At 33.9% G+C, this 11,975-nt stretch overlaps 3 protein-coding genes and 1 non-coding gene across 4 annotated transcripts; 3 read left to right on the plus strand and 1 right to left on the minus strand.

The window, feature by feature from the left end:
* The first annotated feature begins 601 nt into the window (after nucleotides 1-601).
* On the plus strand, nucleotides 602-2,614 carry LOC108832438 (uncharacterized). The gene is made up of 3 exons (XM_018605927.2): nucleotides 602-862; nucleotides 992-1,677; nucleotides 1,977-2,614. The coding sequence occupies exons 1-3, from the start codon at nucleotides 725-727 to the stop codon at nucleotides 2,425-2,427; spliced, it is 1,275 nt and encodes a 424-aa protein (XP_018461429.1). The 5' UTR covers nucleotides 602-724; the 3' UTR covers nucleotides 2,428-2,614.
* A 176-nt stretch (nucleotides 2,615-2,790) lies between these two features.
* On the plus strand, nucleotides 2,791-2,864 carry TRNAR-UCG (transfer RNA arginine (anticodon UCG)). The gene has a single exon. It is a non-coding gene; the product is annotated as a tRNA-Arg (tRNA).
* Nucleotides 2,865-3,654: 790 nt separating this feature from the next.
* LOC108832435 (uncharacterized) lies at nucleotides 3,655-4,523 on the minus strand. Its single transcript, XM_057000454.1, has one exon. It carries the CDS (start codon nucleotides 4,318-4,320, stop codon nucleotides 3,796-3,798), a length of 525 nt encoding a protein of 174 aa, XP_056856434.1. The 5' UTR covers nucleotides 4,321-4,523; the 3' UTR covers nucleotides 3,655-3,795.
* A 4,631-nt stretch (nucleotides 4,524-9,154) lies between these two features.
* On the plus strand, nucleotides 9,155-9,816 carry LOC108832440 (uncharacterized). Its single transcript, XM_018605928.2, has 2 exons — nucleotides 9,155-9,284; nucleotides 9,370-9,816. Exons 1-2 carry the CDS (start codon nucleotides 9,161-9,163, stop codon nucleotides 9,675-9,677), a joined length of 432 nt encoding a protein of 143 aa, XP_018461430.2. The 5' UTR covers nucleotides 9,155-9,160; the 3' UTR covers nucleotides 9,678-9,816.
* The last annotated feature ends 2,159 nt before the right edge of the window (nucleotides 9,817-11,975 follow it).

The raw sequence follows: 11,975 nt of genomic DNA on the forward strand, positions 1-11,975 counted from the left end.
GATAGGGAAGATTATGCGAGCATGTATCATAATACACAATATGATAGTCGAAAATGAACGCAATGGATACACTCGCATCGACATATCAGAATTTGAAGAAGGAAGTGTCACCAGAGGTTCACATGTGGAAACCCAAACCGACATGCCTACAAATCTCCATAACATATTTGTCAATTAGAACGAGAAAGAACTTCGGGATAGGCGTATACATGAACCACTGAAAAAAGATTTAATTGAGCATATTTGGAACAAATTTGGTGATGAATAATTATTGTATTTTTATGTATAATTATTGTATTTTTATGTTTAATTATTATATTTTATTTTATTTCTTGGAATAAATTTTTTTAATTTCACTTTTTTAAAAAAAATATTTTTTTATTCCTAAGGACTCCGAATTCGGAAACACCATTGGACACATTTTTTAAGACTAAGATCCTTAACTATTCAAAAAAAAAAAAAAAATACTAAACTAATCCTAAGGATTCCACAATGGGTTACACCATTGTGGATGGTCTTAGCAAGCAATGGTTTCATTCATTCCTTGGATATATTTAAAAAATTAAAGAAGAGAAAGTACTTTCCTAAAAATAAAGGCGGGACCCCAACCAATTCGGCTCTTCGTTCCTACGCACGACAAGTTCTCCTAATCTTTCTCTCTCTCCATGTTCTGTCTTTCTCTTTCCGCCATTTTTCCGATCAACTTCTTCTTCTTGTCGATGCAATGACAACTCCACGATCGCCGGCGACAGATTTCTTCGGAATATCAAAGACAGCATGCAAAGCATACAAATCCATCGTCAAAAATTTGCATCCTCTCTCTTCTCATCGCAAAACCGACTCTCACTCCGACAACGATTCCGTACGTCTTCGCAGATCAAATGCTTTCTCTCTTCAAAATCGATCGATCAATTTTACAAATATTTGATTTTTATTATCATTAAAAAGAAACTTTGATAATGTAATGAATTTTGATATATATTTTTTTCAGACAATCCACCAGAAATATCTAGAGGAGAAATTCGCGGAGGAGGATGATCTCATCGCTGCTCGGAGAGGTCTCCGTTTACAGAGCATGGACGATAGCTCCGTCTACAAACGTCGCTCTTCTCTCCTCTCGAAATCCAGCAGCCGCCGCAGCCACACGCCGCAAGCTCGACCGACCTACCTCTCCTCCGCCTCTTCCAACCGCCGCTCCGCTTTCTCCAGAACCACCAGCCGCAGAGACGACGGCGGAAGCAGCCACGGCGGAGGAGGCCGCGGATTCTCCCACGGCCTCAAATCTCGCCCCGTCTCCAACAACGCGAGCCCGATGACGTCGCCGTTCACGAGCCCGAGAGGGAAAGATCAGACCCTGGGCGATCTGTTCGGGTCCGCGCAGGGACTGACGTCTCCTACGACCTCTACCCCGTCTTCTCCCAAAACCATTTCAAAGAGCCGTAGCAAGAGAGATAAAGACAGCACGGCGTTTTCGAAGAGCACGAGCACGAGACGTGCGGGTGGATCGATGGGGAAGAGCGTGAGCAGGAGGAGCACGACGCCGATAGTTTTCTCGCAGTCGACACAGCCGAAAAAGCCGCCTGCTGTGGAGAAAAAGCTCGAGTGTACGTTGGAAGAGCTCTGCCATGGAGGAGTCAAGAACATCAAGATCACTAGGGACATCATAACCGATGAAGGGTTTGTCTCAGAACTCATTTTCTTTAACTTTTGTTAGGAGTTAGGTCTAGGGGATATAAGCACAATGCAATAAAACATTAGTATTTGTATTCAAAAATTTAAAAAGTTTTTTTTTACATACGCATGAACTCTTAAACTATATAAAAAAATATTTAAGTTCTTTTTTTTTTTTTTTTAGCAACAAAAAAAAAAAATATTTAAGTTCTTAAAAAAAATGTTTGTAGCTCTGAAATCTCAAATCTAGCTCTTAATTGTTGTGTTATGCCTTTGTCCATTCATTGTTGTTTTGTAATGAACAGGTTGATTAGGAAACAAGAAGAAACGTTGAAAGTGAACATCAAACCAGGATGGAAGAAAGGGACCAAGATCACATTCGAAGGAGTAGGTAACGAGAAACCAGGGTACCTCCCTGAAGACATCACATTCGTGGTTGAAGAGAAGAGACATCCTCTGTTCAAAAGACGCGGTGATGATTTAGAGATTGCGGTGGAGATTCCACTGGTAAAGGCCTTAACGGGATGTAAACTCTCGGTGCCTTTGTTGAGTGGTGAGTCAATGTCGGTATCCGTAGGAGAAGTGATCTTTCATGGGTTTGAGAAGGCTATTAAAGGTCAAGGTTTGCCTAATGCTAAAGAAGAAGGTAAACGAGGTGACTTGAGGATCACGTTTCTAGTGAATTTTCCTAAAAAGTTGAGCGAAGAACAACGATCTATCGCATATGAGGTCTTGAAAGATTGTTCTTGGGCTTAAAAGATTGATAATATACGGGGTTCATGCCATTCAATTCATGTCTTTTTTATTTTTTCTTCTTTGTATATAAGACTTACGAGTTGAGGGCTTGAGGCTTTATCATGTTTTTCTTAGAGGAAGCTGCTTTATGATTCTTGATGTGGATGATACAATTGTCGTCTTTTAGTTTATTGTCATTCTTATGAAGTCTAAAGCTTAAGGATTGCTTGGCATTCCTTGTGACTAATGTTTAGGTATTGCTTGATTGGTTACAAAAACTTGTTATACATATTAATGTACAGTATTCAGCTTTATGTTGGTAGACCGCATAGCACAGTGGATTAGCATTTGGTATATATCGATGTATTCAGTTTCATGTTCAAAGACCGCATAGCGCAGTGGATTAGCGCGTCTGACTTCGGATCAGAAGGTCGTGGGTTCGACTCCCACTGTGGTCGTTATTTTTAGTATTTTCTTTTTTGTAAATGTCGTTATTTTTAGTATTTTGAGATATTTTCTATGCTTAGAGTTTTCTAGGAAATAGGAGCTGTGCAATAAACTCAAAGGAACACTAATCCCTTTACCGTTGATGTTTTTGATAGAAAGGCAAACATTGGCTAAAGAAGTAAATATTCATGAAGGAGTAACAGTGAACAACCATTGATATTCTTTGTCTGTACGTAGCTTTGAATCTCAATGGACAATGACAATATCTATATCCATAGTATTCAATATCACTACTAAAGACGTAGTGTTTCTTTAGCTCACATACATACAGATACATACATACAGATACAAGTTTATACATTACGTACTTACAACCGGGTGACAAAGTAAAAGAAAAACACTCGTAAACAAAGCTGCCCAAACTCCATATAACATTTTACTTGCAATTAAAGAGTGGTCACATAAGTTTAAACTCCACTCCATTGACACATGGAAACAATCCAATAGAGCAGTTCTGATAATAAGATTTTTAGAAGTTGGTTGTGGTGTAGTGGTTGAAGGTGTCATCAGCAGGTAGGTTGGGCTTTAGGCGTCTAAAACCAACGGACCGGGCCTGGTTGAGACTTGAGAGAAGAACGATATAAATGCTAGAATGTAGATAAGAAACACGACCAGCACAGAGAAGGCTAGCAATCCTAAGAAAGTTTAGAGATTGTGTTAGGTTTCTAAATCTGCTGTACACCTAATGAATTCAATTAATGAAAAAAAAAAAGAGCTAGAAAGATTCAGGATTCACCAAAAGTATAATAAAACGGGATGGGATATTTTGCGAATATGCGATCCGTGTAAACCGTGCTATTTTTATAGACATTGTTGCGAAAGTCTTGGTTTTTATCCATCTTGTATGCAATTCCGGCTAACGCAGCTATAACCTTAAAATTCTCAACAATGGGACGAAGTCAAGCGAAACAGAACCAGGTCAAGATATGAGAGAGAGAGAAGACTCACAGGCTGCACAGCTAAGAACAACAAGAGCAAATCCCTGTTGGACATGAGCGCGAATTTTATCCGCCAGGAGTCGATACGATGACAGAGATCGACACGGAAGTGAAACTGAGCTTTGCAGATGGGGCAGTGAGAGGAAGAAAACCCTTTCTTGACCCATCGCCAACAATCGAAACACGAGCGATGCACGAACTGCCGAGTACCTCTGCACATACACGGGGATATCAGTTCATTCCCAACTATATCACTCCTATCATTTTTCCGACAGATACGACAGATAGGAGATGGAGCAGAATCTTCAGCCTTTATCTCCACGGAACTTCCTGCCGCGGAAGAAGAAGAAGAAGAAGAAGAAGAAGAAGAAGAAGAAGAAGAAGAAGAAGAAGGAGACATTCTCAGCGAAAGAGCGGGATCATTCCGTTTCTGCGAACCCATCGGCTGCAATTGTACTTCACCTTGCATCGTTGAGAGAGCCCAAACTGGAAAAGGTCAATTTGAGAGAGAAACAGAGAGGCTTGATGAGATAAAAAGCTGAACCAAATCTAAAAGAAAACAGAGATAATATAATTTATTAAAAAATATGGGGTGGAACAGTCCACCTCGGAATGATTCAGTTATCATCTTGGGATACACGTAACTTCTAATATCAACCATGCCAAAGTCAAACCGGGTTTTTATTATCAAATGGTGGAGGAACCGGTCGGTGAAGTCCAGCTTTTTCTGCATTAATAAAGTTTTAACGACTTGTAAGACTGCCGCACGAGAGGCATTAGCGAAGGCAATGAACAAAGAAAGAGAATACCGTTGGATAAGAAGAAGAGGAAAGTTAAAACTTAAAACTGTATTATTCCTTCTCCATTTTTTCGCGGAAGAAACGTTTGCTGCCATTTTCCCGGGATATCTCCTCGCCGGAGATGGATGGAGCATGTGATGAAAAGAAGGGAGGGAGGTCTCTCGCGGAGACGCCAACTTACTCTGTTGATTCGGTTGTCACTATGTTAGTATTCGTTTGCCTTCTTGTAGAACACGCTATCCATAGATTCGGCAAGGTGAGGTTTAGTTTCTTGTTTTGTTTAAGGCTTTATGTCAACTAAGTGTTGTTGACATGCTCAGCCACTGATAATCAGTTATGCAATTAAGGTAACATAACACTAAACAATACAATGAATCCACACATTGCTACACATGGACTCGACAGATCCGACACCAAGCAAACTAGACTCTAATAAGAGGACCTAGACGCGCGTTCACAGACGTCCCACCTAATGGTACTGAAATATTTTTCTACTAATGAAAATATGTCATACAATAAGAAGAAGAAGATGTAGAATTTTCTTTAGTCAAAGTTCATTAATAACTGCACACCATAAAATATGTCAAAATGCAAATTATACATATTATAGAGATAAAATGTTAAACGAGATATTCACACAACACAAACAAGGAATACAGCCGGATGTAAATCTCATATTCCTAAGAAATATTTTTCATGAAGATTGTAATAACTTAATTATCCTGCCATTAAAAATAGAAAAATTTGGAGATTTTTGAACTCTCTACTTCAGGATTACTCAATAAACGAGATATTAACGATGATTTAACTAGAAGAACAAACAAGTTCCAAGTACCAGAAGGTAAAAATTTACAATTTATTTATACATTAATTGTCTAACAATTATTAATTTTTATCATTTATACTTTCAGGTAAATTTTATCTAGTTGATTGTGGTTTTGTAAATCAAGTCAATTTTTTGGCTCCATTTCGTGGTGTTCGATACCATCTACAAGAATGGTCTAGCCAAGGACGTGATCCTAGCATTGCATCCGAATTATTCAATCTTCGTCATTCTAGTTTAAGAAATGTGATCGAAAAGATATTTGGAATGTTTAAATGTTTGCGATTTTTAAATCTCCACCTCCTTTTTCTTACAAAAACCAAGCTGGATTAGTATTAGCATGTGCAGCGTTGCATAGCTTCCTTCGTAAAGAATGCCAATCAGATGTTGGTGAATTTCCAGATGAAGTAGACACTCAACAATCTGCAACGACTACGAATCGAATTGTTCAAGAAGAGATTTTAGGAACACAAAAGCAAGATAGAGAAAATGCAAATAATTGGAGAAAAACTATAGTAGAAGATATGTGGAGAGATGCTACAAGTTAAGATGATCCATAGATTTTATTTGTTAGATATTATGATTTTATAATAAAATTGCTACATTCAACAAAATATTGTAGTACTAATTATTATTTGTCTTTAAGTTTTAATATTAAATAAATTTTACCGTGAACTTTTTAAATATACAATTCAACAATTTCAAAGAATGTAGAAGAATTAGTATTCTATCAAAATTATGTATTCTCCTTTAAAATCCATCATAAAAAGAATTGGATGAATGTATTAAAATCTCATCAAATCTTTTAAAATACTGCAGAAGTTCTTACTTATGCATTCATTCAAATTCAATTACATTCCTGGATTCAATACCACCCCCTAAGATATAAGAACACTATTATCGGTATTGTATCTAAAAGTAGTTTTCTTTATATTGATATTTTAATGTGTTTTGGTTGTTTAGTTAAGTTTTATCGTTATACTAAAACTAAACTCCTAATTTGCATGTTAACACGTATGCTAAAAGTATCGGAAGAGGTTCGGATCTGTTAATTTTTAAGATACGATAGCATCTTCTCTCTCCTACTATTTTGTATTTTATTCTTTTTATTTGTTTGGATATCCTGCTAAAATTGAGCGTTAGGAGCCAGAGGTGCTCTAATGACATTTAAGACTGCACATGAGTATTTAAGTAAAAGAAGACTCGGGTGTACAACTGTAAATGTATTTAAGTAAGACCACGGATTATGGCCACTATGGCCGTAACATTAAGACTGAACAAAATATGTGTGAATTTTATTTGGTCAAATAAAAAATATTAATATTAATAACTCTTCAAAGCGAAACAAATATTAGTATGCAATATTCTTAAAAACAAAATAAATCATAAATACTAATACTCTTAAAATGAATATCCAAAGATATTACACAAATATATTTAAATAATTATATATAAATTATATAACTATTATATTTATCTAAGTTTTATAATATTTTTTATTATTTTACTTATTAAATTTTGAAAATTAAATATCTTTTAATTTTATTTTTATAATAAAATATTATTTTTAATATTATTTTGGATTCAGTTAACGCGTTTCGAATTGTCTCACAAGTCATCCATGTGAAATTTAAAGCATAACCTTCATTTCTATTTAAAATAATGCCCGCAGAGAAAATGGAAAAGAGGAACATGAGCAAATTGATTATTCACTGAAATGTAGGGATGTCAAAATGAGGTAGCTCGCTCAGCTCGGCTCAGCTTATAGTGAATTCGCCTCTTTCATGAACTAACTCAGCTCAGTTCATTTATTATACGAGTTTTAATATGTAAACTTAAAATCAGATCATCTAAATTATGAGTTAAATGAGCTAACTCGTGATCTAACACAAAAATAATAATAACTAAATTAAACTAAACAGTGATAAAATAACTTCTATAATATTATTCAAAATTTAAATATTACAAAATCCAAAACATAAATATTAAATACTAAACAAAAACCAACTCATGACAAAAATTAAAAAAATCGAACTCCTTAAATAAATTAAATTAAAGCAAAACACGAAAATGATTCAAATTTGGAATCAATGAAGTTTGTGAGAGAAATAATAAGGTTACCGTGAGTTTATATAGAAGATTTTGAAAAGATAGAAGGGGTGTTATTCAATCATAATTTAAAATCAATTGAATTTTAAAAATTAAAGATAATTTTAAGAGTTAAATTCTAATTTTTTTATAATATGTCTTGGATTTTAATTTCAATCATCTATCTATGAGACTACATAACAAATAGCTCGAAATCAATTTTAAATACAGAATTTTTTTAAATTCTTTGAAATTGAATAACACTAAATTTTCAAATTGAATTCAAATAATTTATTAAATAACATCATATTTTAAATAAGGTTTGTAAATATCATATCGAATAACAAGTGTTTGAAGTATAAAAAGGCTAATTTTTTTCTGAGTTACGGGGTGGCTTTCAGGTCAAATCGTTGGCCGTTCCAGTCAGATCATCGGCTAGGTGTAAAGTTTGTAACGAGTACTGCAACCTGGTATATTCACACATCAAAAACAGATTAAAATTGAATGAGAAATGATGCAAAAAGTTGATAACTTGGTGTTATCAATCATGAAGCTTGGTTACGTTGTAATTACTTGTCAATCCATAAAATATGCATAAACTACTGTAACACTGAAACAAAAGTATAGAATCATGCATATACTACTGTGATGAGGCCTTTGACTTTTGTCTATACGGCGAGCGCTTAAGTTGGAATCATTCAGCTTCCTTTATACAATTTTTTTTCTTAAGTTCCCTTGGGAATCACTTTACGCACTTAATCTTGTTTCTTTCTTATGAAGCTTGGTTTATGTTGTCACAACCAAGGAACGACACGATCGAATATCTAGGTTTCTATAGGTATTGATGATCCAATCTATTTTTTCAGAATAATCAATTATCCGATCTGTTTCGATATATAATCATTCGGATATTCAAACTTCCAAAATTCAAAATAACAATATTTTTATTATAAAAACAATTTTTTTAAGTTCTAATGACTAATATAGTAAATTTGATAAATAAAAATATTGTAAAAGTTATATGAAGTATAATATATATAAGTTATATATATAATTTATATAATAAGATTCTATAAATAGATGTATATAACGAATCAGATTGAATATTCATTCTTAAAATACTAGTATTTGTGATTTGTTTCTCTTTTTTATAGATATTACATATTTGATTTTCTTCGAATAGTTACAGATATCTGAATTTTTTTGTTCCGAATAAAAAAAAGAATCAATTAGGAGCCGAGTCACAACTACTTGAATCCATAAAGAGTCTCTTTTCTTGGCACTTATCGAAGGTGTCATTTTGGAGTAAGTCAACTAAGAAAAGATAACATAAGAAAAGATTTGGTAACTTAGATCTAGATATTAATTATGGTATTAAGAAAAGACTCCGGTGTAAATGTGTCATGATATTTTTAAGTCAAGACCATGGATTACGGCAACGGCTTTACTGATGTAAATTAAAATTAAGACTCGTCAGAATTCTTTTTTTTTTTCTTTTCTAATATAAAAAAAATTCAACAGTCTAATACCCAGTCTGTCTATAAAATCAACAGTCTTTGTGTCTATGGATCCCATAGGATCGAGTCTAAAGAAAGAAAATGAAAGAGAATATAGAAACGGAAACTTCCACAGCCGAGACGATGTCTGGTTCTGTGTGGCGAGGTTTGATTGTAGGGGCAATATGTATCCTTATTTTGCCGAGATGTTATAAGGCCATACGACGTTAGTTCTATTATCCATACATCTCTGTATATACATGCTTGCTTCTGTTTTCTTTTCTTTTTGATATGATTCATCGTATTTATAGGCTATCGAAAGGCGTCCAAGAAGAAAAACTCCTCAAGACCTGCGTCGAGGACAGACACTCAAGACTCTGATATTGTGGCGTCAAATGAGCCAGAGTCAAGACCTCCGCCGTACGCGAATTTGATTCATGAAGATGGACGTCCTATGCTAGAAGCTGAATATGAGGAAATGGCAGCTGCAGCTGCTATGCATATGCATTCGCCTAGGATGGATTCATGTTCGTCTAACCTAAGTGGTGTATTGATAAACCAGGCATTCGCCGTGGTAGAGTTCGTTCTTGGAGGACCGAACGACAGTGATTCCGATTAGGGAGACTTCAAAACAAGTTTGATTGTTTGTGTTCTATGAATTTAATTAGTTTGCATGCTTCTTCTTTCCCAGGCATTCGCCGTAGTAGAGTTCGTTCTTTTCTTGATTGGTTTATGAATTTGGCCCCTTGTGGCATCTACCCCGGATCTACTTATAATCAGATTCATATCAAAACAAGTCACTTCGTTAAATTTGAACTTATTATTTTTTAAAATAAAGTAAATAAAATTTAGGTATTAAAAGAGGCACAATTTTAAAAGTTTGTATATTAAAGTGAACAAAATAATTAGTTAGCATATTAAATTGGGAAACAAAAAAATTCAGCTATTAAAAGACTTAACAAAATTTAGTTGGATTATTTCTATGGAATTTTTCCATCCTTCATATATTTTTTTTTCTTTTGATATTTCTTTGGAGTATAAGAGTGTACATAAAACTAGTTTAGACAATCTTTTGATAGAATTACACATATCAAAAGATTTTGCAGTTGTATCTTCGGACTCATTACGTCATAGAACTGACACACATTTTGATAGATTTGAAGATTTTTTAAATTTAGTTTGAAATTTATTAGTATTTTTAATTAAAGTAAACAAAGTTTGGGTATTAAAAATAGCACATTTTGATAAATTTAAAGATTTTTTAAAATTTCATTTGAACCTTATGAGTATTTTCAGTTAACGTAAACAAAATTTGAGTATTAAAAGAGACAATTTTAAAAGTTTATGTATTAAAGTGAACAAAATAGTTAGTTGTGTATTAAATTGGGAGCCGAAAAAGTTAGGCCATTAAAAGGCTTAAGGAAAAGAGTATTTTTGTGGAATTTTCACATCCTTCATATATTTTTTTCTTCTTTTGATATTTTCTCAAAGTATAAAAATATACACAAAACTAGTTTTGACATTCTTTTCATAGAGCGATGCATATCAAAAAAAATTGAAGTTGTATTCTAGGATTCATTACGTCATAAAACCGTCTTAGAACCATCGCATAATGGACATATTTTGAGTTAGTAGAATAAATAATATGTTGACAATGTAATTATATCATCTTTTTTTTAAAAAAAAACCGAATGTTCTGACCCCATCTAAATGGTTTAGACTAGAGACCAAAATGATAAAAACCTAGTTTGCGTTGGTCACCATGTGGGTCACCGTGAACGGTCTTCGATTTCGGACGCTGGAGTTGTCGCATGTAAATTCTCCAGTGGCTGGGATTCGAACCTAGGTGACGGAACTCATACCCGTAGACCTTTTAAATATAGATATTTTTATTATTTTTTTTTTTACTGTTTTCGTATTTTATATATTACGCTTCTATCAAATAGTGGAGAACCACTATTTGAGTTGTTTAGGAGGAGTTGATCTTGTTTCTTCTTTCTTATTGAAGCGGGGTTACGTTGTAATTACATGTCAATCCATAAAACAGGCATAGACTACTGTACCAGGGTAACACTGAAACAAGAGTATAGGAAAGAATGACATGATGAGTCCTTTGACTTTTAGCTATAGCCTATACAGTGCTTCTAAGGTTTTAAGTTGGAATCATTCAGCTACCTTTTTACATTTCTTTCCCTTAAGTTCCCTTGGGAATCACTTTACGCACTTAAATGTTGTTTCTTCTTTCTTATTATGAATCTTGGTTTACGGTTTCACAACTTGAAATCCATAAAAAGTTGAAAAAACCAATACGTATAGAGTCTCTTTTGTTTGTACTGAAGCGTACTTATCGAAGGTGTCGTTTTGGTGTAAGTCAACTAAGGAAAGATAGCATAAAGAAAGAATTACGGGTGGGAAAAAAAACCGGAACCAAAAAACCAAACCGTACAGATTCGAAAAAAACCAAACCGGACCAAAATGGAATTTTGTAAATTACCCAATTGGATACTAAAATTTTATACCAAAGAACCGGAACCGAAGTCGTATCAAACCGAGAACCGAATAATACCCATATAGAACCGGATGAAAAATCTTTATACACTTATCTTACAAATTGTAACATGTACTTATTGGATGCTTGATGGTTTTTTCTGTTGGATTGGTGTTTCTCCACTTTTATCTTTATCTCATTTTCTCTTATTATCTACTTTCTATTTCAAGTTCAACTAAAAATTCAAGCTGATTTTTTTGGATATTTTATTTTCAACAGTTTGGTGTTTGGTTATTTAAAAATTTTGTGCTTTTGATGTTTTATTTTCACAGTTTGAATTTTGGTTTCTAAACGAGAAAATCATTTGAATGTTATTTTGGTATTGGTTTTGATTTATTTATTTGCAATTATATCAGATTAATTTGGATA

This window comes from Raphanus sativus, unplaced genomic scaffold, assembly GCF_000801105.2.
Source record: "Raphanus sativus cultivar WK10039 unplaced genomic scaffold, ASM80110v3 Scaffold2630, whole genome shotgun sequence".
Lineage (NCBI taxonomy): Eukaryota > Viridiplantae > Streptophyta > Magnoliopsida > Brassicales > Brassicaceae > Raphanus > Raphanus sativus.

Excerpts from the sequence above, each read along its gene's own strand:
- LOC108832440 (XM_018605928.2), top strand. The coding sequence starts at position 9,161 with ATGAAAGAGAATATAGAAACGGAAACTTCCACAGCCGAGACGATGTCT. Across the intron at positions 9,285-9,369 it reads ATGTTATAAGGCCATACGAC|GCTATCGAAAGGCGTCCAAG; the intron begins GTTAGTTCTATT and ends TCGTATTTATAG.
- LOC108832435 (XM_057000454.1), bottom strand. The coding sequence starts at position 4,320 with ATGCAAGGTGAAGTACAATTGCAGCCGATGGGTTCGCAGAAACGGAAT.
- LOC108832438 (XM_018605927.2), top strand. The coding sequence starts at position 725 with ATGACAACTCCACGATCGCCGGCGACAGATTTCTTCGGAATATCAAAG. Across the intron at positions 863-991 it reads CTCACTCCGACAACGATTCC|ACAATCCACCAGAAATATCT; the intron begins GTACGTCTTCGC and ends TATTTTTTTCAG. Across the intron at positions 1,678-1,976 it reads GACATCATAACCGATGAAGG|GTTGATTAGGAAACAAGAAG; the intron begins GTTTGTCTCAGA and ends TGTAATGAACAG.